The 18,388-nt window shown below is 36.1% G+C and overlaps 3 protein-coding genes across 4 annotated transcripts; 2 read left to right on the top strand and 1 right to left on the bottom strand.

The window, feature by feature from the left end:
• The first annotated feature begins 475 nt into the window (after nt 1-475).
• On the top strand, nt 476-2,643 carry msx3 (muscle segment homeobox 3). The gene is made up of 2 exons (XM_083539329.1): nt 476-1,025; nt 1,313-2,643. The coding sequence occupies exons 1-2, from the start codon at nt 626-628 to the stop codon at nt 1,726-1,728; spliced, it is 816 nt and encodes a 271-aa protein (XP_083395455.1). The 5' UTR covers nt 476-625; the 3' UTR covers nt 1,729-2,643.
• A 625-nt stretch (nt 2,644-3,268) lies between these two features.
• Nucleotides 3,269-7,215, bottom strand: znf511 (zinc finger protein 511). The gene is made up of 6 exons (XM_083539328.1): nt 6,930-7,215; nt 5,845-5,918; nt 4,981-5,182; nt 3,814-3,938; nt 3,541-3,711; nt 3,269-3,455 (listed from the first exon to the last, which is right to left on the bottom strand). Exons 1-6 carry the CDS (start codon nt 7,134-7,136, stop codon nt 3,386-3,388), a joined length of 849 nt encoding a protein of 282 aa, XP_083395454.1. The 5' UTR covers nt 7,137-7,215; the 3' UTR covers nt 3,269-3,385.
• Nucleotides 7,216-9,695: 2,480 nt separating this feature from the next.
• Nucleotides 9,696-18,228, top strand: adam8a (ADAM metallopeptidase domain 8a). 2 transcript variants are annotated; one of them, XR_014533162.1, is made up of 24 exons: nt 9,696-9,866; nt 10,068-10,168; nt 10,372-10,445; nt 10,546-10,624; nt 10,713-10,789; nt 11,249-11,438; nt 11,739-11,801; nt 11,907-11,975; nt 12,077-12,246; nt 12,885-12,966; nt 13,100-13,242; nt 13,339-13,516; nt 13,618-13,707; nt 13,903-14,098; nt 14,640-14,709; nt 14,798-14,966; nt 15,051-15,128; nt 15,393-15,477; nt 15,585-15,696; nt 15,862-16,027; nt 16,114-16,189; nt 17,140-17,211; nt 17,370-17,444; nt 17,539-18,228. XR_014533162.1 is itself a non-coding variant. In XM_083539008.1 (24 exons), exons 1-24 carry the CDS (start codon nt 9,815-9,817, stop codon nt 17,584-17,586), a joined length of 2,478 nt encoding a protein of 825 aa, XP_083395134.1. In that variant the 5' UTR covers nt 9,697-9,814; the 3' UTR covers nt 17,587-18,228. The 2 variants fall into 2 exon arrangements, 1 of the variants encoding a protein (XP_083395134.1); XM_083539008.1 differs by having other exon boundaries at nt 9,697-9,866; nt 16,114-16,152.
• Nucleotides 18,229-18,388: the final 160 nt, after the last annotated feature.

The following is an 18,388-nucleotide window of genomic DNA, read 5'->3' as shown; positions in this document are numbered from 1 at the left end:
TGTCTACAGCTGAAGTGGCAAAAAAACAAAAAACAAATAAAAAAATGTGTTAATGTTGTTTTAATAGATTCAGATTGATTTCTCACAACAACAAAAAAAGAAATCGAGAAAGAAAAACCAAAGGAAGTGTCTAGTTGTCTTGCTGCATGGTTTCAATAAGGGTTAAGCTAATGAGGCTCAGTCTCTCTCTCTCTCTCTCTCTCTCTCTCTCTCTCTCTCTCTCTCTCTCTCTCTCTCTCTCTCTCCCCCCTCCCTCTCTTTCTCTCTAGTTAATTGCAACAAAGGTTCTCAAATAGCTCAAACACCGGAGCCCTGGAGCCACCAATAAACCACCGCGGCAAGACCAGTATGATTGACCACGTACATTTCTTTCAAACTCACTTTGACGTCCGTCCCTAAGAAACTTTGCTGTCCAATCAAAACGCAGACACTGGAAGTCATGTGGGCAAAAGCAGAGCGCAGATTGGATGGCGGCAAAGAAAAAAGCGCACTTTTGGGAGTTTTATAGCTGGGAGAGCTTTGGGCTATACAAGAGAGAAGGGAGCGTCGCAGAAACACAGCGGATGACAGAAAGAAAAACAAGCGGGACGAGTTAAACTGAGAGGGCCTGGTATTTGGAAATTGTATGGCCCCTTTACCCTGCACCATGAGCTCTGTTCAAGTACCACTTTCCCAAGAAGGTGAAACTCAGAAGCGCACAAACACGGACGCAGAAGAGGCTGAGAGCACCGAGAGAGCCGCGGCCAAAGGATGTAAAAACAAGCCGTTCAGCCTTCCGTTTAGCGTGGAGTCTCTAATATCGGACAGGGTTAGCTCCAGGACTTCATATTCCACATCTGACTCGGGGCTTATATCCCCCTCTGAGGAACGCTCACAACTTTCACCAATGGCTTTATACACGGACAGGAAATTGCCCCTGGAGAGCGTCTCAAACTTAGCTGTGGGGAAGAGAGGAGAGTCGGAGGAGAGGAATGAGAAGGGACAGGGCGGATGGTTTCAGACCCCTTCATACGCGTCTCCACCAAGTAAGTGACAATTCAGTAGAGTTCAAATCAAGTCTCACTGTTCGGTTATGTTCTTCATACGCACATGCCATGTTTCTTTATCATGCATGAGACTTATACTGAGGATTTCGAATGAAATCAAAACATTAACCGAAGTTGTATGCGGTCAATAATGGGCCTAAATAAGTCGCATCATTTTATATAAAAAGTTATATTTTTTTAATAGTATCACTGCTTGGTTGTGTATCATTCTTTATTTGTCTCGTTCTATTAATCATTCTCACGTTGTGTGTGTTTTTTTTTAACAGGACACGCGAGTCCGTCTCCGTGCGCACTCCGCAAACACAAGAACAACAGAAAACCCAGAACCCCGTTCACCACCTCGCAGCTGCTGGCTTTAGAGAGGAAGTTCCGCCAGAAGCAGTACCTCTCAATCGCAGAACGAGCGGAGTTTTCCAATTCGCTCAATCTAACAGAGACGCAGGTGAAGATCTGGTTCCAGAACAGGAGAGCGAAAGCAAAGAGACTCCAAGAAGCAGAGTTGGAGAAACTCAAACTCGCGTCAAAGCCTCTGTTACCGGCGTTCGCCTTTCCCTTCCCGCTGGGAGCGCACGTGGGCTCTCCGGGGCTGTACGCCGCCTCGAGCTCGTTCCCGCGACCTTCACTGCCCGTTCCTGGACTTTTCGGAGGACCTGTCACCTATGGGATGTATTATCTGTCTTAAATGTTGTTACGTATATTTAACTTCAAGACTGCTGTTTTTTTTTTTTTCGCCAGTCATTAACGGACAAGTAAAATGTCCATCTTTCTTTATAAAGTGAACATTTTTTGGCGTGAGCCTAAACACACTTAATCACACTGAGATCGTAAAATAATAAATATAAAAGAATATATAGGTTGAAAGCTTTCCGTGGTGCCCTTAAAATAAACAACCTGTGGCTTATAAGCCATACTATTTTAGCCCTAAACCGATATGCCTTAAAATCAGCAACAAACTAGCTCATCTGTATTAAAACTATAGTCATATTTGGAGCAATCGGTGTTTTAATGAAATCAACATTTCATTTTAAAACACTATATAACCTCTTTGCCAGATGTTGTCATGAAGGAATCATCCGTGCCAGACTATTTGAATACACTCCGAGTACCACTTGAAATTATTTTCATACAAATTTAAATTGTATTAATATTATATTCGGAAGAAAAAATTGCAAAGGTATTTTTTTTTACCATTTATTCGTGTACTGGGTCTGGAGTGTGTTTTAGTAGCTGCGTTCCACATTTGCTTTTCTCAGAGCCGATGGTTTAATAGTGAAGGCTATAACTTTTATAACATGGGTTTACATTCACCCACTTACATTGTTTTCTGTTTTCGTTAAGCCACAATGCCCTTGTGATACATGTACTATGCTATAGTTTGATAGATTGTAAAATTAACCTCTAGACCCTTTTTTTTTATATCTGTAAATAAGCGTATATATTAGCATACGGATATTTTCCAACTACATTTGAAATTACAAATAGGAATTGATATTTATATACTGTGTTTACATTTATTTCCTGTAAATTATTGTAAATATTTGTACATAAAAATAGAAAAAAAAATAATCTTTTGTATTAAAAAATACATTTTGAACAAGATGAGTGCCTTTTACTAGCGATGTAAATGTAGACCCGACCTGCAGGATTTTATTATTATAATAAAATCGGAAATACTGCTCGCTATTATTCATATATTTACATTTTCGAAAAGCGTTTTATTGTTTACAGCAAACTTTAGCGCAGTGCATAATAAAGCTCCAGGCAGTCTGTTAAAAATATAGTGACATACGGGAAAACGTTTCAACATTATTTTGCTCATAGGCGACTAAGATTTTGGGTTTCTAAGAAAAAAAAAAAAATACTTGAAATTAAAAGGGAGACTAGTCATTTGTATTGTGTGATCAGAATTAGCTTTCAGTTTTGTTATGCATTATCGTTAATCCGAATTAACTGAACCATTATCAAAATATAAAATAATTCGTTCTCTTTAAAATGTCTTCATTTGGGTTTGTTTGTAAAATAAAAAGTCAATGGCAACACCAGTGCCTATTCAAACCTCTCAATTTGCGCGATAACAAGAGCAAGTGGAACAATTGAAAAGACAATGCTAACTAAAGTTTGCCAATATACATTCCCCTGTTTTTAAAGCATTACATGACTTGCATCAATTAAACCAAAGAATAATGCATTAAAAATAATAAATTACATGCTGCCAGAAAGGATTGGGATTTGTAGCTATTTTTATTGTAAAAAAAAAAATAGTACTCTGATATTCTGGATGCACAAAAAAGTAAGGTCATATAAAAGATATAAATTATTTAACAGATGCAAGCTTTTCTTTACTTCTTTTTCCTTCCACCTCTAAAGCCCCGGACTGAGCCTTGGCCAAAGCAGATAGTTGGTGGAACCCTGGAAAAAAATATATATATATTTTAATAACATGACCCAGTCACATATTTAATGCTGTTTAAACACATACTTTATAAATATTTACTTATATGAATAATGTGGCTTCAGTCGCTCAGGAAGAACAGGCACAGGACTCTCAGACTCTTGGGTCTCCATCAACTCACAATTTTCCAATTCTCCATGTTGACTTACTACATTACCAGGGCCTGCTGGACACATTTCCTTTCGCTGAGGAATCTTTTCCTTTTTTGATCCTCTAAAAATGAATAAAAACTTATTTTTTAAGCAAAAATGAGCACTACACTAATAACACAATTCCAGCCGTTGTATAGCAAATTCGAAGTTTCAGTGGTCGCACCTTTTGATTTTCTTTGGTTTGTCAAACCTGAAGTCTGCTGGATAGCTGTGAGTTGTGATCAGGTGCTCTTTTCTTTCTTTACTGGTTTGGAATTTTAGTCCACATCCCTCAACCAAACACTGATACTGAAAAGCCATATTACATTGGACATCTTAACAACAGTCAAGTTGTTTCCAGTTGTGTAGTAGGAGTAGAGTGTTTCCATTTTGCATATAGTCATGCTATTTTAAGTCTTTAACAATTAGGATAAAATACAAAGCAAGAACACAGTTAATATTTTCCTAAACAAAGCATGCAGACAAAAGACAATGTGGTAAACAAAGACTGAATGATTTTTCCACTCTTCAAAATGACACTTCACTGACTACAGCCAATGGCGGCATAAACTACACACACTAGATCATAAATTTTGCACATTTTTCTGATAGTAACCCTACAGTGAAATATTGGGTTTTGGCATTTATTGTGTGTGTGTGTGTGTGTGTGTGTGTGTGTGTGTGTGTGTGTGTATGTATGTATGTATATATATATATATATATATATATATATATATATATATATATATATATATATATATATATATATATGATTTTTTAAAAGGCAGCTATTTTTTTTTTGTGTCCAATTAGGAAAAACTTCCAGGTTTACTTTTAAATAAGCTATAGAAAGTAAAAGATTCACTGCCGCATTTGGAGTGTCTTCTTATAGCATATCTGATTTCTACAAAATGAATCTGTTCGAAGACTCGATCTCTTTTTGAAATTGTATAACACGTTCTTCCTGTATTATGCGTTTTCTCGATGTGGGAAATCTTAAGATCCAGCTCTGCCGCAAATGCCAAAAGCAGAACTAATTTTCACTTTAATTTCTATGCTGAATGTCTTCTAACAGAATGGCTATAGGAAGACAAGTAATGTTAATTTAAGACTAATTAAATTTTTATTAGCGGGGTTTAAGGTGCGCTGTATGAATCACCCAACCATGTTTCCAGGGCTGCTTAAATCATTCAAGTGTTTGTAAAGTGCTGTATTAATTCATTAATTTAATACTGGGAATTTGGCTGTGCAGGCATAAAATATAATAAAGCTGTCAAAAAAATTATACCTTTAAATGTAACTAATGTTTATACTTCGTAATCATCATGAATATTTATGGTCTAGACATTACCAAACACTCTCTCTCTGCCATGACCTGAAAAAGAGAGTCATGCCACTCTAATATGTGTATATCCAGAAGACGATTGGACGGAAAGGAGCGCTTGCAGCTGGAGCACACATGACGATGAAGTGAATTGTAGTGGTGTTCGTAGGTCTCCAGAGTGTCAAACAGCTGCTTACAGCCAGCAACGTGACACTGGAATTCTGAAATGCTAAAAAAAAAAGTTAGAGACATAACAAGACAAGTTAATAAAAGTTAAAATCTATCTCAAGCATATCAAATATGCAAAATATTTTTATCTTCCATTTTAAAGCTTTACAGTGATCATAAAATGTGACAACACAGTACTAATATCAAGAGATATATTACTGATATATATCACTGATATAGTACAAAAATTTTTTTTTACATTAATTATTACCTGCCTCAATTATGCATTGGTGGTGTACCAACAGACATTTTACCCATTATTCAATTATTTATTCTTATATAAATAATTTATATTTATTTTAAATTTATTATCTATTTTTATTCTTTTTGATCAGTTTTTGTTTTCACTAATGGTCCCCATTAAAAAGTAACATTTGGTAAACTTTAATTAAAAAGTATTTGTTCCATCTGGTAGATTACCTTGGTTCCACAATTAGCCACACACAAAAAATAAAGTATACAAAAAATATTATAAATTGCAATCATGCAATTAGCTCTGAATAATAAATGTATGTCTCTGTAAGAAAAAAACTGCATAATTCCTTTTTACAGAAAGACAGTAAAACTGATCAGAAACATACTGTCAAGTTCACTCAAATACATGTGAGAAGGTCACAGTGCTCTTTTGTATGTCTGATAATTCTCTAATCTAACAACACTTACTTTAATGCTGGCGGTCCTTCTGTGTGAGGGGTCACGAGATCCTGCAAGTACAAGTGTCTGTGCACATCGCCATCCTGTTGGGGAGAGGGATCGGCTTAGAGAAGAACTGCTAAGTGCAAAAAAATTTGCAACCCAGGATTTAGCAAAACCTTTGAATGTAGAAAAAATACATTTTCATCTATGATAATATGTACATTAATTGCAGGCTACTTATTTTCGTTCATATCGTGGTTTTATTAGTCAGTTTCCAGAGCTACTATGGCACAGTGGTATATGCACTGTTATCCCCAATCAGTGTAACATACCCTGGCACTGACTAAACCCCACTAATAGAGATGTTACTCAGGTTAGATACTTGGGGCAGATTTAAATAGTGATTACAGCCTCAACATTCCCCCTACCAACAGGATTGTCAGAACTATAACTGATGAAGTGTAATGAAAAGTCAACATCCTGTGAAATGAATAATTAATCAAATTTGACAGTAACACAGTTGTTGCAGCACCACACATCACACTTACTCCATTAAAGCCTTTACAGGCAGGAAGAGGTGGGCTGCACTAGATGAACCCTGTGCTCTGAACCACACGAAGGCTTCGATTCCCAAATGTCTGCAGGGTTCCTGGCCTTGAAACCCTGCCAGAGCTTACTTCAGGCTTAAGTGTTACATTTTCCAGACTGTTAGCATTTTTTTTTTTTTTTTTTAGACTCAAGTTCAGTGGCTTATTAAAAAGAAAGCATTAACTCAAACCTATTGTCTTGTGAATGTTTGTACTTTTACGAAGCAATTAAAATATTAATGTGTTCATTATAATATATAAAATTATATATATAAGAAATTATATATACTATATTATATAAAAAAAATGGCTAAATATTCATTAAATTCTCAGTACCATGTTTCTGCTTTTATGCAGCCCAGTAAGTTTAAATTATATTTGTTGTAAATGTGCATGTTTTGCGAGGTCTGGAAACGATTGCTTGTAAATTCCAGTCTTTTGCATCCTTTTCCAGATCTACCAATTGCTGTCACCTTTAACCTGCACTCAGTCACTCACAGTGAAGATCAGAGAGAAAAAACATACCGCAAAAAACTCATCATCTTTGTCGAGACGGAATCGCTGCGGTGTGAATGTAAACGGTGAGCTGGTTTTCTCCGGTCCATCGCTTCTCCTGAATAACTGCTGAGAAAATAATTCACCAGAGTTTTCGACCAGTGGTACAGAATGAATATCGATTTTCGGTGCATCACATGCAACCAAAAGTTGAATCAAATGACTAGAGTGCAACATAGCGCACGTGCGTCCTGCTTCTGCCTGTCAACACACGGACTTCCTTAAACGTCATAAAAACGTCAAGGAGGCCGGCGTCTCACAGGTCCTAAACACCAACTCAGCTTTAAAAAAAATATGTATACCTTCAAACTTCAACCACAAGAGGGCAGCAAATCCCACATGCTAAGGCTGTAAAGGCACCAAGAACATAACTGTGATAGAAAAAGAGGGCAATGTATTATGTATTACAACTGCAAACTCCTTAAAAAAAATGTAATCCAAATCTGGGTCTGCATTTTAAAATAACAGTAATAATAACACTTTTGAGCCTGGAGAGGTGGAGGTACGTGCTGGAGAGAAGGGGAATTGAAGTCAGAGGGAGGGCAGTGGAGTGGTGCGGTTGCAGGGAGAAGAGGTGGAGAAGGTGGAGGAGTTCAGGTACCTGGGGTCAACAGTGCAAAGTAATGGAGAGTGTGTTAGAGAAGTGAAGAAAAGAGTGCAGGCAGTGTGGAGTGGGTGGAGAAGAGTGATAGCAGGAGTGATTTGTGATAGAAGAGTATCACAAATCAGGGTTTAGAGACAGTGGCATTGAATAAAAGACAGGAGGTGGAGCTGGAGGTAGCAGAGCTGAAGATGTTAAGGTTTTTGTTGGGAGTGACGAGGATGGACAGGATTAGAAATTAGTTTATTAGAGGGACAGCGCATGTAGGAAGACAAGGTGAGGGAGGTGTGATTGAGATGGTTTGGACATGTGCAGAGGAGGGTATATCTGTAGGAGAATGCTGAGGATGGAGCCGCCAGGAAGGAGGAAAAGAGGAAGACCAAAATGGAAGTGTATGGATGTGGTGAAGGAAGACATGCAGGTAGTTGGGTTAAAAGAGGCAGATGTAGAGGACAGGGGGGTATGGAGACAGATGATCCGCTGTGGCGACCCCTAATGGAAGAAGCTGAAAGAAGAATATTCGCATATTCGTGATCTGAAAGAAGTAATAATAACAGTTTTAAAACAAATATATTGTTATAATAATAATAATAATAATAATAATAATAATAATAATTATTATTATTATTATTATTATTATTATTATTATTATTATTATTATTATTATTAATCTAAAAAACACAAAAAGATATTAAACTTATTTTATATTCAGGTGTTCCCACTGTTCAATAAATCACGATTTAGTTGAATAAGACGTTTTATTTTAAAACTACATGAATCAAAAAAACAGCAGTCTTTATAAAAATGTGGAGTACAAACAGATTAACAAACATTAGATGAAAGTATTGCTGTAGATTCAATTATTTTCCACAAATAGGTTGTTTATGATCTCTGTATCAGTTGCAATACAAGCGTACAAACACATTTCTGCCTCACTTCTGCTACCTTTCACTGCTCCTAACAGGCTGAAGCACTTCTAAGATTTTTGCTGTCTTCAGATTTCTCTCTCCGAGTGCTAATAACCTCTACTCTTCAGGGAAGGCTTTCCACTTGGAGCATGGCTGTTATACAGGAGCAGGTATAGAATAGTTTGTTCATTTATACAAGCACACTGATTTCATGGGAGGAGCCTGGAGCACACTTATTATTTTATCCTTAAGGTGTTCAATGGTTCAAACTCAACTGAACTTCTTCCACTCCAACCTGGGCATAGCATGTCTGCAGAGACCACGCTTTGTGCACATTTGCATTCTCAGACAAGTTTGGGCCACTTAGTTTCAGAAAACTGTATTGCTACAGCACACAAATGCAGCATATTGAACTGCGGTGCGACAAATCAACATTATGTACATTATGGTTTTTATGAGACAGTACAAAGGCTGGTATGGGTTCAGGATTTCATCAATCAGAGAGAAGTCACAACTCATTCCCCCTGTTTATTTAGTTGATCTTGGCATGTAGTACTACCATGTGTGGCTTTTGCTTGGTTAGAATGAAGAATTGCCCCATACTGACCCTTTTTGGAAAAGATTGGCAACCTGGTAGGTAGGTAGGTAGGTAGGTAGGTAGGTAGGTAGGTAGGTAGGTAGGTAGGTAGGTAGGTAGGTAGGTAGGTAGCTAGGTAGGTAGCTAGGTAGGTAGGTAGGTAGCTAGGTAGGTAGCTAGGTAGGTAGGTAGGTAGGTAGGTATTCATTCCAAAGGTACATTTTAATGTTACACCAGCCAGTTCACATATATGCAACAAGCTGTCGAAAAATATCGAGGGTAGTCCAAATTAAAAGATAATAGAGGTTATAAATCTAGGTTATTTTTACATCAGTGCAGTCAGGTGGAAATCTAAGAAATGCACATTAAGGTGCATAAATCAGGTAAAAACGTTGCATAACAATAATGTGCTGTTTCTATGTACTGTACATGATGATTGCATAATGTACATACAGGTGGAAACTGAAGTAACTGTAAGTAATATTTATTGTTACTTTATTGTAGTTTCCATTTAAAGAAATGGATAACTAAAGTCCTGTAGATGGCGTGTGTTGTTTAAACAGGAAATCCTTATTTTTTTTAGTAAAAGCTGACTCGATGATGAGTGGCTCTTCCCGGATACAGAGGTCACACACTCTCTTCATGTGAATGGTAATTTCTTACCATATTCTTACTCGGAGGCGGAGCGTCGGCCAAACTGGCAAGAAAAGTCCGAGAACTCCGAAGTTTCTTCATCCAACAACCACGAAGCACAGCAGTACAGACAACCATGCGCTGTACTAATTTATTTTTTTTACTTTTCTTATACACTTCAGTTTGGGGTGAGTACAAAGATGACAAGGACTTCTTAATGATTTATATAGAACTGTACAAGGTTTTTGGTAGATGTCCAAAGCTACCTTTATATGATGCGAGTTGGGTGTTCATTGTAGGCGACACATAGTTATGATAGTTATAATAGATGACATGTAATAAATGTAAATTATAATAAGACAAAAAAGTTCCATTTGAACTGCTTCCAGAGATTTGTGGAACTGCGCATGCGCGTCTCCCCCATGTGCGGCACTACGAGGTGGTTCGACTGAAGCCTGGGCGAATAAAGAGGAGCGCCGCTCATCAGGAGGTGCGACGATCTCCGTGTCATAATCATTTATGAGAATTTTGTAAATACAACTTATACATAATAAACAGATGAGTTTGTGTATTCGATTATAAACATGAAACTTAATTTTGTTTTACTAGCATGCAATTAATCATATTGATCAATGTAATATATAATGTATTATTTCTATTTATGTTTCACTTTAATGCATTTTATGCCAACAGAAATATCCCACTGTAGTTGAATATGCCTTGGATATTGATGGCAAAACCTTCAAAATATCGCTGGAAAAGAACAGGTGTGACAAACATTTATGCAATTGTGGAAATAATCAATAAAAATGTGATATATTTAAAAACTACAAATTGTCACATTTTAATAATGTGTTTTCACTGTAGGGAGCTGTTAGGGAAGAATTACTCTCTGACGTATTACACAGAAGATGGGAGGAAAGAGACTACATATCCATCTAATGTGGTAAGACAGTTCAAGCTCTAACAAAACCTTGCCTTTTCTATATACATTTCATTGTACATATGTGATTGATCTCTTCTACTTTCTGTAGGATCACTGCTACTACCAGGGACATATTCGAAATATAAATGACTCCTCCGTCAGTGTTGGCATGTGTTCAGGAATGCGGTAAGGAAAGCTATGTTATAATGGCTTTAAGCTTTTAGTTGATTTTATGTGGTTATTAAACACATACAAAAATGCTGATGTTCTGTAAGTCCTTTATTTTTTAGTTTAGTTCATATAAATTTTTTTAAACAAACCAAAATGCTAATACCATGAGGCCGCAGACAAAATCTGATTCAAAACCAACAAGGCTGACTAATGTCATTTGTTGTATGAGTTATATTACAATTGAAAAAAAATATTTGAAGTTCATAGTTCCTAATGACCAGAAGGTTGTATAGTATTTATTCTTTTGGAGTTAATTGACTCTTACAGTGGTATCTGAATACAAATAGCAAAGTATCATTGCATAACACAAAATATGATGACATATTATTCAGTTTGAAAATTCGAGAAGCAATAACGCTTGCCTACTTCCATGCTCATCTTTTCTTGAACATATCTGGTGTTAATATTTTTTAGAGGGGTTTTGAGAGCAGAACAACAGATTTATCTGATTGAGCCACTGGAGGATTCTCTAAAAGGGGATCATGCAGTTTACAAACAAGAGCACTTGAGGACTAAGAGGGCAACTTATGGATATATCAACGATACTGTCTATGATTACGGAGTTTCACCGAGACTTGCTGGGCTGCATAAAAGCAGAAACATGGTACTGAGAGTTTAATAAATATTTTGTTTAATTTTGCTGCATTTCTAATTATATGTAGAAATGGCACTCATAGAGAAACAAAACTCATAAAAAAAAACATTTTTAAAGTTCTTTCATAATTCTTTGGATAATTAGGGGTTCTTAATTTCTAAAAAAAAAGGTACTAGATAAATCCATTCTGCTGGGCAAAAGCTTACGTGTAGCATTTTAGACATGTCTTACTTACAGTCTAATGGTTCCTCTTTTTTTTCTAATGTGGACCTCTCTAATATAAACCTAAAACAATTTTAATTTCTCTAGAAAATCACAGTGCCCCAAGGAGGACGATATATTGAGATGGTTATAGTGGTTGATCATAAAGAGGTATGTTTATATTTGTATTTTTTTATGTGTAATTATTTTTAAGCCTTGAAATAACCTTTATTTTATAGTATAAAAAAAAAAAATGCAAATTTTATTTATTTTCAGTTCACAAATTATGGAAGCTTGAGGAAAATAGAGACAAGAATGCTGGAAGTTGCTAATCATGTGAACAAGGTACTTCATCCTCTTAAATTGCTTGTGCTTTATGTAATATATATATTTTTTTATAAATATAAATACGTTTCTGAATACATTGTGTAACACTTTGTTTGCAGCTCTATCGTCCTCTAAACATCCATGTAATGTTGGTGGGATTAGAGGTCTGGAATAATCGAGACCAGTTTGACGTTAGCAGAGTGTCTGATCAAACTCTGGACCGTTTTTTAAATTGGCGTCAGAGAGAGCTCCTACCAAGGAAGAAGCATGACAATGCACAGTTTGTTACGTGAGTAATTTTAATTTAAAAAAATGGTGAAGAACACAATGCAGTAAGAGGTATTTGGAGCGTCAACACATTTTATTTAAAAAAAATTTAGTTGCAGTTCCTTAAAAAACATATTTAGCATAAAACTAGTTTAAAATTATTGCTATTGCAAACCTTTGGCCATATAATGTATTTTAAGTGTTTATTTCTGATATATGTTTGGGGTAAACATTAAAAGTTCATCTATGGTCCATCTACAATTTGTAAATCTATTTTGCCAAAGACTTTTTATAAGAGCCCTGATCCACAAGCTATTAAACAGTCAAAATGTACCAATAAACCACCACCTGATTACATTGGTTATCCAGTGCCTTACATGCAGTCATTTTTTTCCAACAAACATGTTGCACATGACCAAACGTTTCAATTTAAATCTCAAATGACCACAATACAAACGCTTAATGAGTTTCTGGAATTGATTTTTGTGCTTATTTTATACAAATACAAATGCTTATGCTGTTGACAGGTGTTAAATTGGCCAATTGTGCCACATTTGTAGCCTGGACAGCCTAAACACACTGCATGTATTAATATACATTTTGCAGAATTATAAGTTTTGTCTTGTCTTTCCTTTTTTTGTTCCATTTGAATAAATGCAGTGGGGTGAATTTTGAAGGATCAACTGTTGGCTTGGCTCCTCTGAATTCTATGTGCTTTCCTTTATCTGGTGCTGTGAATGAGGTTTGTTTTTATATAATCAACGTTCAGTGCTAAAGCAAAAATGTATTTGTTCTGAAAGTTTTATTTTATATATTTATTTAGATTACTGTAGAGGCATCAGGAACACAAACTTAAAGCATTGTTCTTTTTTCAGGACCACAGTAACAGTCCTCTTGGGATCGCCTCCACTATTGCACACGAAATGGGCCATAACTTGGGCATGTCACATGATGCGTCACATTGTATCTGCCCAAAAACACAAGCTGGCCAGAACTGTGTCATGGGAGACAGTATTGGGTAAGAATACAATGAATAGTTTTATCACTAATTAAAAATAAAAGATACAGATCACATGCACAGCTATGTTTATTTTTTTCGATCATCTTCCCATAGACACGTGTTTCCCGAACACTTCAGCAGTTGTAGCAAAATGGCTTTGGAGACATTTTTACAGAACTATGATGTTCGCTGCCTACTAAACGCTCCAAATGAGGATGATCTGGTGGGAGGTCCAGTCTGTGGTAATGCCATTGTGGAAAAAGGTGAAGAATGTGACTGTGGAACTTTACAGGTAACTTTTCAAACACATTGTAGCTAAGAAAAAAGTTCAATTAATTAAATAAACAAATTAATTTATTTAATAATTTTAATTAATTGAATTAATTGTTTAAGGAATGTGAGAACCCTTGTTGTAATGCCACTACCTGCCAACGGACAGAAGGCTCTCAGTGTGCACATGGGGAGTGCTGTCACCAGTGCAAGGTAATAACGGCAATTATTTATTTTACTGCAGCCCAAGATTCAGGTGCAGATAGTCTTGAGCTCTTTTATGGCCTCTCATCTCACTTCCACTTATTGCACTAACAAAACACAGTAGAGTGTGTAAATCAGGTCAATTAAACAATAATGCCCTGCACTTTTTGGTCGTTATTGTTTAAACTCTTTCTACTTCTACAGCTAAAGCAAGCAGGAAGTCTGTGTAGACCAGTGGCTCATGACTGTGATCTGGAGGAATATTGCACAGGAAAATTAGCGCAGTGTCCTAAAGATGACTACAAGATGAATGGGTCTCCATGTAACTTCAACCAAGGCTATTGCTATAATGGCCAGTGTCCATCACACCAGGAGCACTGCAAAATTCTGTGGGGACCAGGTACACTTTCTACGCTGTTTTCCTAAATATTTATTTTTGGATATTTTTTAAATATGTAGATAGTTTATTATTGAACTTTACACTAAAACAATTTAAATATACAAAAAGTGGGTAACACCGCACAGCTATGGGGTCTATGGTTTGATCCTGAGCTTGATCCTGAGAATGCCTTTTATTCAATACACACACAGTCATGCACAATACAGTAAAATGATGACTGGTCCATGACAGAAAAACGGAATAAAAAATAAATTGAATTTAAAAAAAAAACATTAGTATGTTAGAATATTAAATACTCCAAAAGGTAAATTTTCTTCCTAAAAACATGCCACTAGTTTCAGAGCATGTGTGCACGAGTGTGCATTACGCCCTGCTATGGACTGTTGTCCCACTTAAGGTGTATCTTTAGTTCATGATGAGCATTCCCAGGATAGTTTCCAGATCTTCCATGACCCTGACCAGGGTAAAGCAGTTTCAGTGAATATGTGGATACGAGTGAATATGTATTCATTTGTTAAATTAATGTCTTTTGAATTTGCAGATGCTGATGTTGCTGATGATGTATGCTTTAATAACAACTGTGCATCTTCCAGATTAAGATGTCAAGATCAGTAAGTTTGATTCTGCTGTCTGCGTGTTGCATTACTTTTATTATAATTCTGTTTACTTTCGAATAACTTTCTTTTTTTTTGCCTAAAGAAACAAGAAATGTAGGAAAATATACTGTTTTGGTGGAAATAATTATCCAATAACCAAAAAAAAAAGTGAAATAAGTATGGGTCAGAGTACGTGCAAAATGGCTGAGGATGACTCTGTCACAGAAGACATAGGAATGGTGCCAACAGGTACCAAATGTGGGACAAACAAGGTCAGTGAAATAATGTCTATTTAGTTTTTTCCCCAGTGTCTTCACGTATTTACATATGTATATGTAATATTTTTTTATTAACAGGTGTGTTTCAAAAGACTTTGCGAGGACATCAGTATCTATGGAACTGCTAACTGCTCTGCAAAATGCAATAGTCACGGAGTATGTATCACATATACAATATTTTTGTAATCTTTTATTTTTTTTAATTGAATAGAAATTAAGAGGAATTGCTGTACACAAAAGGCTAATATATTAGGTTTTTAATAACAGCAAATCATATTTACATTTTTAAAGGTCTTTTAAAAATAAAAGTCAATGTTCTTTTAACTCTGACCTTTATTTTATTGTTTGGAGTATTTATTTGGCATTACCCAGCTGATGTGGAGATTTTCACCCTGTGTGATTGTATTATTTTAATCATAGGTGTGTAATCATGAGAGGCAGTGCCATTGTGATCCAGGCTGGGCCCCACCCTACTGTGACATTAAGCTGTATGAAGTTACACGCTGTATGTCAATTGTTTTTTAATCATACAATTTAACTATTCAAGTTATCAACTTCTTTTTTGAATGCATGTTTGAATTTTATGTAAATCTCTGTGATTTTATTTAACAGGGCAAGATGGGGTCATTGGTGTGGTCATTGTTGTAGGCACCCTGCTGCTAATTATTGTAATAATTGTAGGCTTGGTCTACTATAAAAAACAAAACAAATCCACCAAGAAACGGTTAGAACTATTTATTGTGATTTTGTTCACTCAGCTTTTATTTGTCTTGTGTAAAACACATTTATAACAGTTTTTTCTGTGTGTGCATGTGTGTGTGTGTGTGTGTGTGTGTGTGTGTGTGTGTGTGTGTGTGTGTGTTTGTGGGTTTTTTTTTTAAACCACAAGCTCCTTTAGAGACTTGAACCTCTACCCAGGTCAATGCAACCCAGCATTTCAGTCAGCCAGTGTAAAGAACAGCCCAATATGCGGACCCCCTCGTATCAGCAAGCCCACTTTTCTCGAATCATCTGCATCGCAGGCCCTATTTACTCCTTGCAGAGCTCCACCACAGGTTTGCTTATTTATTATTTTAACATGGGAATACATTATGTAGTGTTTATACAAGAATACTAATGACTTCTTACATTTTACCTGCAGCCTCCAGTGGTAGCAGCAGAAGAATCCAGGATGGGCCAGGTAATTAATCCATTGTAATTATGCAAGAAAGGTTTAGGTAAAACAAGCAAACAGACAAACACAATACTAACTGTACAAATTGTGATCAGTTTTAAAGTGTTCAATGTTTGGTTATTTAGTTCTGCATCAGATCTTATGTAGAAGTATGTGGCTAACGGACACATTGACTATAAATACATCTCACTAAAGTGAGTACACCCCTCACATTTCAGCAACCATTTCAGTATATCTTCTCAAGGGACAATACTATATAAATTAAACATGGATATATTATAGAGTAATCAATGTGTAGCGTGTATAGCAGTATAGATTTATTGTCCTCTGAAAATAACAGCCATTATTGACAACATAACTGCCAACAAAAGTACACCCTAAAAGATATCAGCTGTGTGTCGTTTAACCATGCAAAGCCACATGTCCTATTCATCATGTTCATACCATCATGTCTGCTTGAGAGGAACACACGAATCTGTGTATCTTGCAGTTAAAATTGAGTGCTTTGAGTACAATTTTCTCATACTGACCACTGGGTGTTCAACAAGGAATTTAATGCCTAACGGCAAAGAACTCTCTGAGGATTTAAGAATTAGAATTGTTGCTCTTCACAAAGATGGGCTAGGCTGTAAAAAGTTCGGTAAAACCCTGAAACTGAGTTACAATGCAGTGGCCAGGGTCATACAAGACATTTCCAAGACGGGTTCCACTTGGAACAGGCCTCGCAAGTGTAGATGAAAGAAGTGCTGTGCGTCAGGTGCAGAAGCTGGCTTCAAAAAACAGGCTCATGAGTGCTGGCATCATTGCTTTTAAGGTTGCAGAAGCGGAAGGTCCCCTTGTCAGTCCTCAGACTGTAGTCAATAATGACTTATAATAATTTTTTATTTATAATATTTGAAATTACACTTAAATGACATTAGCCATGGAGATTTTTCTATGTTAGATTTTTTTTTGTTTAAGAAAAACTAACTTTCTATTTTCCTTTGAATGCAGCAAAAGCCTCTGCTTCCCAGGTCTATACCACTAGCTCCATCAAAACCTTTACCTCCACTGATTACCAAGCCTGTAAGTCTTTACATTCTACTGCATGTTGTTAAATACAGTCCTACTGTGGAGTATTTGCTATTTATTTCTCTACCTGCTATTGATTCTGCTTTACACTCTACATTATACTGTTATAAATATATTATAGTATATAAGGTTCTGCTTTCTTCATTTTGTAGGTGAATAAACCAAAACCACCTCCAGTGCCTCCTGTGAAACCATCCGGTACAACCCCCAAATGGAATACCCCTCAGGTGATTTTTTTTCCAACATAAAAGAAATAATCATTGTTCAGTATGGACCATTTAAGGACTGACTGAATCAGAGTATTTTGTTTGTGCACACCAGGCAGCTGCAGTACCAAGGGTTCCTCTCAAACCACCAAAGTTCAGATGATGGGAAGCAGCATGACTTTCTCTGAATCACAGAGAGCTTCAGGAGAAACCTAATGAGCAATCTTAATGCCTCTAGAAGAGACACAGCTGTGAAGATTATTCAGATTTATGTGTGCACAATTGGCAGGGAATGGGAAGGGAAAAAGAATGAGCTTTAAAATGATGGGAAATGATCCCACAAAGCACTGAGACCTTAGGGATGTAATCCTTTTTTCCCTGATGTAGTACTTGATATAGCTGCTTGAAAAATGTTCTGTTATGGTACATTTTAGGTGTGCTTGTTTTCTTTTTCATTGTTTTTAATTATTAGTAGAATATTTCGTTTTGTGCAACTTTCATACTGTAATTTAAAACCATTTGTCATGTTGGTAGCATATGCAATAATAGTTATTTTACAATTAACTTTTACGACTGTCTTATTGTTTACGACTGGCATCATGTTTTTGCTCTTTTATTTGTTTTTATTTGTTTTGGTTTTTAATCCCTAGTTGTACTTGTAATACCCCTATTTTGGCTCATGGTTAAAATTCTCAGCTGGTCTGAGGGCCTGAAGACTTTTAGCTTCTAGAGCTTAAATTTCTGTTAGTATTTAATTAATTAAACATTATTGGTGCTTTTAAATAAATTATGAGTGTTTTCACAATGTTGTCCTTTCACTTCAATTATTTTGGTTTCCCACAATAATTTTTCAGTTTTGTTACAGTGGTGGAAATTACAGCATCCAGTTATTAAAATATATATTTTGTTAAAAAGTATTATATTTATTGTTGTATGTATTGTAAACTATGACCATCGTTTTTCAA

The sequence above is a fragment of the Silurus aristotelis genome, assembly GCF_946808225.1.
Source record: "Silurus aristotelis genome assembly, chromosome: 4".
Taxonomy (NCBI): domain Eukaryota; kingdom Metazoa; phylum Chordata; class Actinopteri; order Siluriformes; family Siluridae; genus Silurus; species Silurus aristotelis.
Note: the sequence above shows the minus strand (reverse complement) of the source record. Positions and strands in the feature narration are given on the sequence as shown.

What these genes read in the sequence shown, in the direction of transcription:
- msx3 (XM_083539329.1), top strand. Translation starts at nt 626, where the DNA reads ATGGCCCCTTTACCCTGCACCATGAGCTCTGTTCAAGTACCACTTTCC. An exon ending in TTCATACGCGTCTCCACCAA is followed by an intron (nt 1,026 to 1,312) that starts GTAAGTGACAAT and finishes TTTTTTTAACAG; the next exon opens with GACACGCGAGTCCGTCTCCG.
- adam8a (XM_083539008.1), top strand. Translation starts at nt 9,815, where the DNA reads ATGCGCTGTACTAATTTATTTTTTTTACTTTTCTTATACACTTCAGTT. An exon ending in CTACATATCCATCTAATGTG is followed by an intron (nt 10,625 to 10,712) that starts GTAAGACAGTTC and finishes TACTTTCTGTAG; the next exon opens with GATCACTGCTACTACCAGGG. An exon ending in AGATTAAGATGTCAAGATCA is followed by an intron (nt 14,710 to 14,797) that starts GTAAGTTTGATT and finishes TTTTGCCTAAAG; the next exon opens with AAACAAGAAATGTAGGAAAA.
- znf511 (XM_083539328.1), bottom strand. Translation starts at nt 7,136, where the DNA reads ATGTTGCACTCTAGTCATTTGATTCAACTTTTGGTTGCATGTGATGCA. An exon ending in AAGATGATGAGTTTTTTGCG is followed by an intron (nt 5,919 to 6,929) that starts GTATGTTTTTTC and finishes TCTCCCCAACAG; the next exon opens with GATGGCGATGTGCACAGACA. An exon ending in AAGCCACATTATTCATATAA is followed by an intron (nt 3,456 to 3,540) that starts GTAAATATTTAT and finishes ATTTTTTTCCAG; the next exon opens with GGTTCCACCAACTATCTGCT.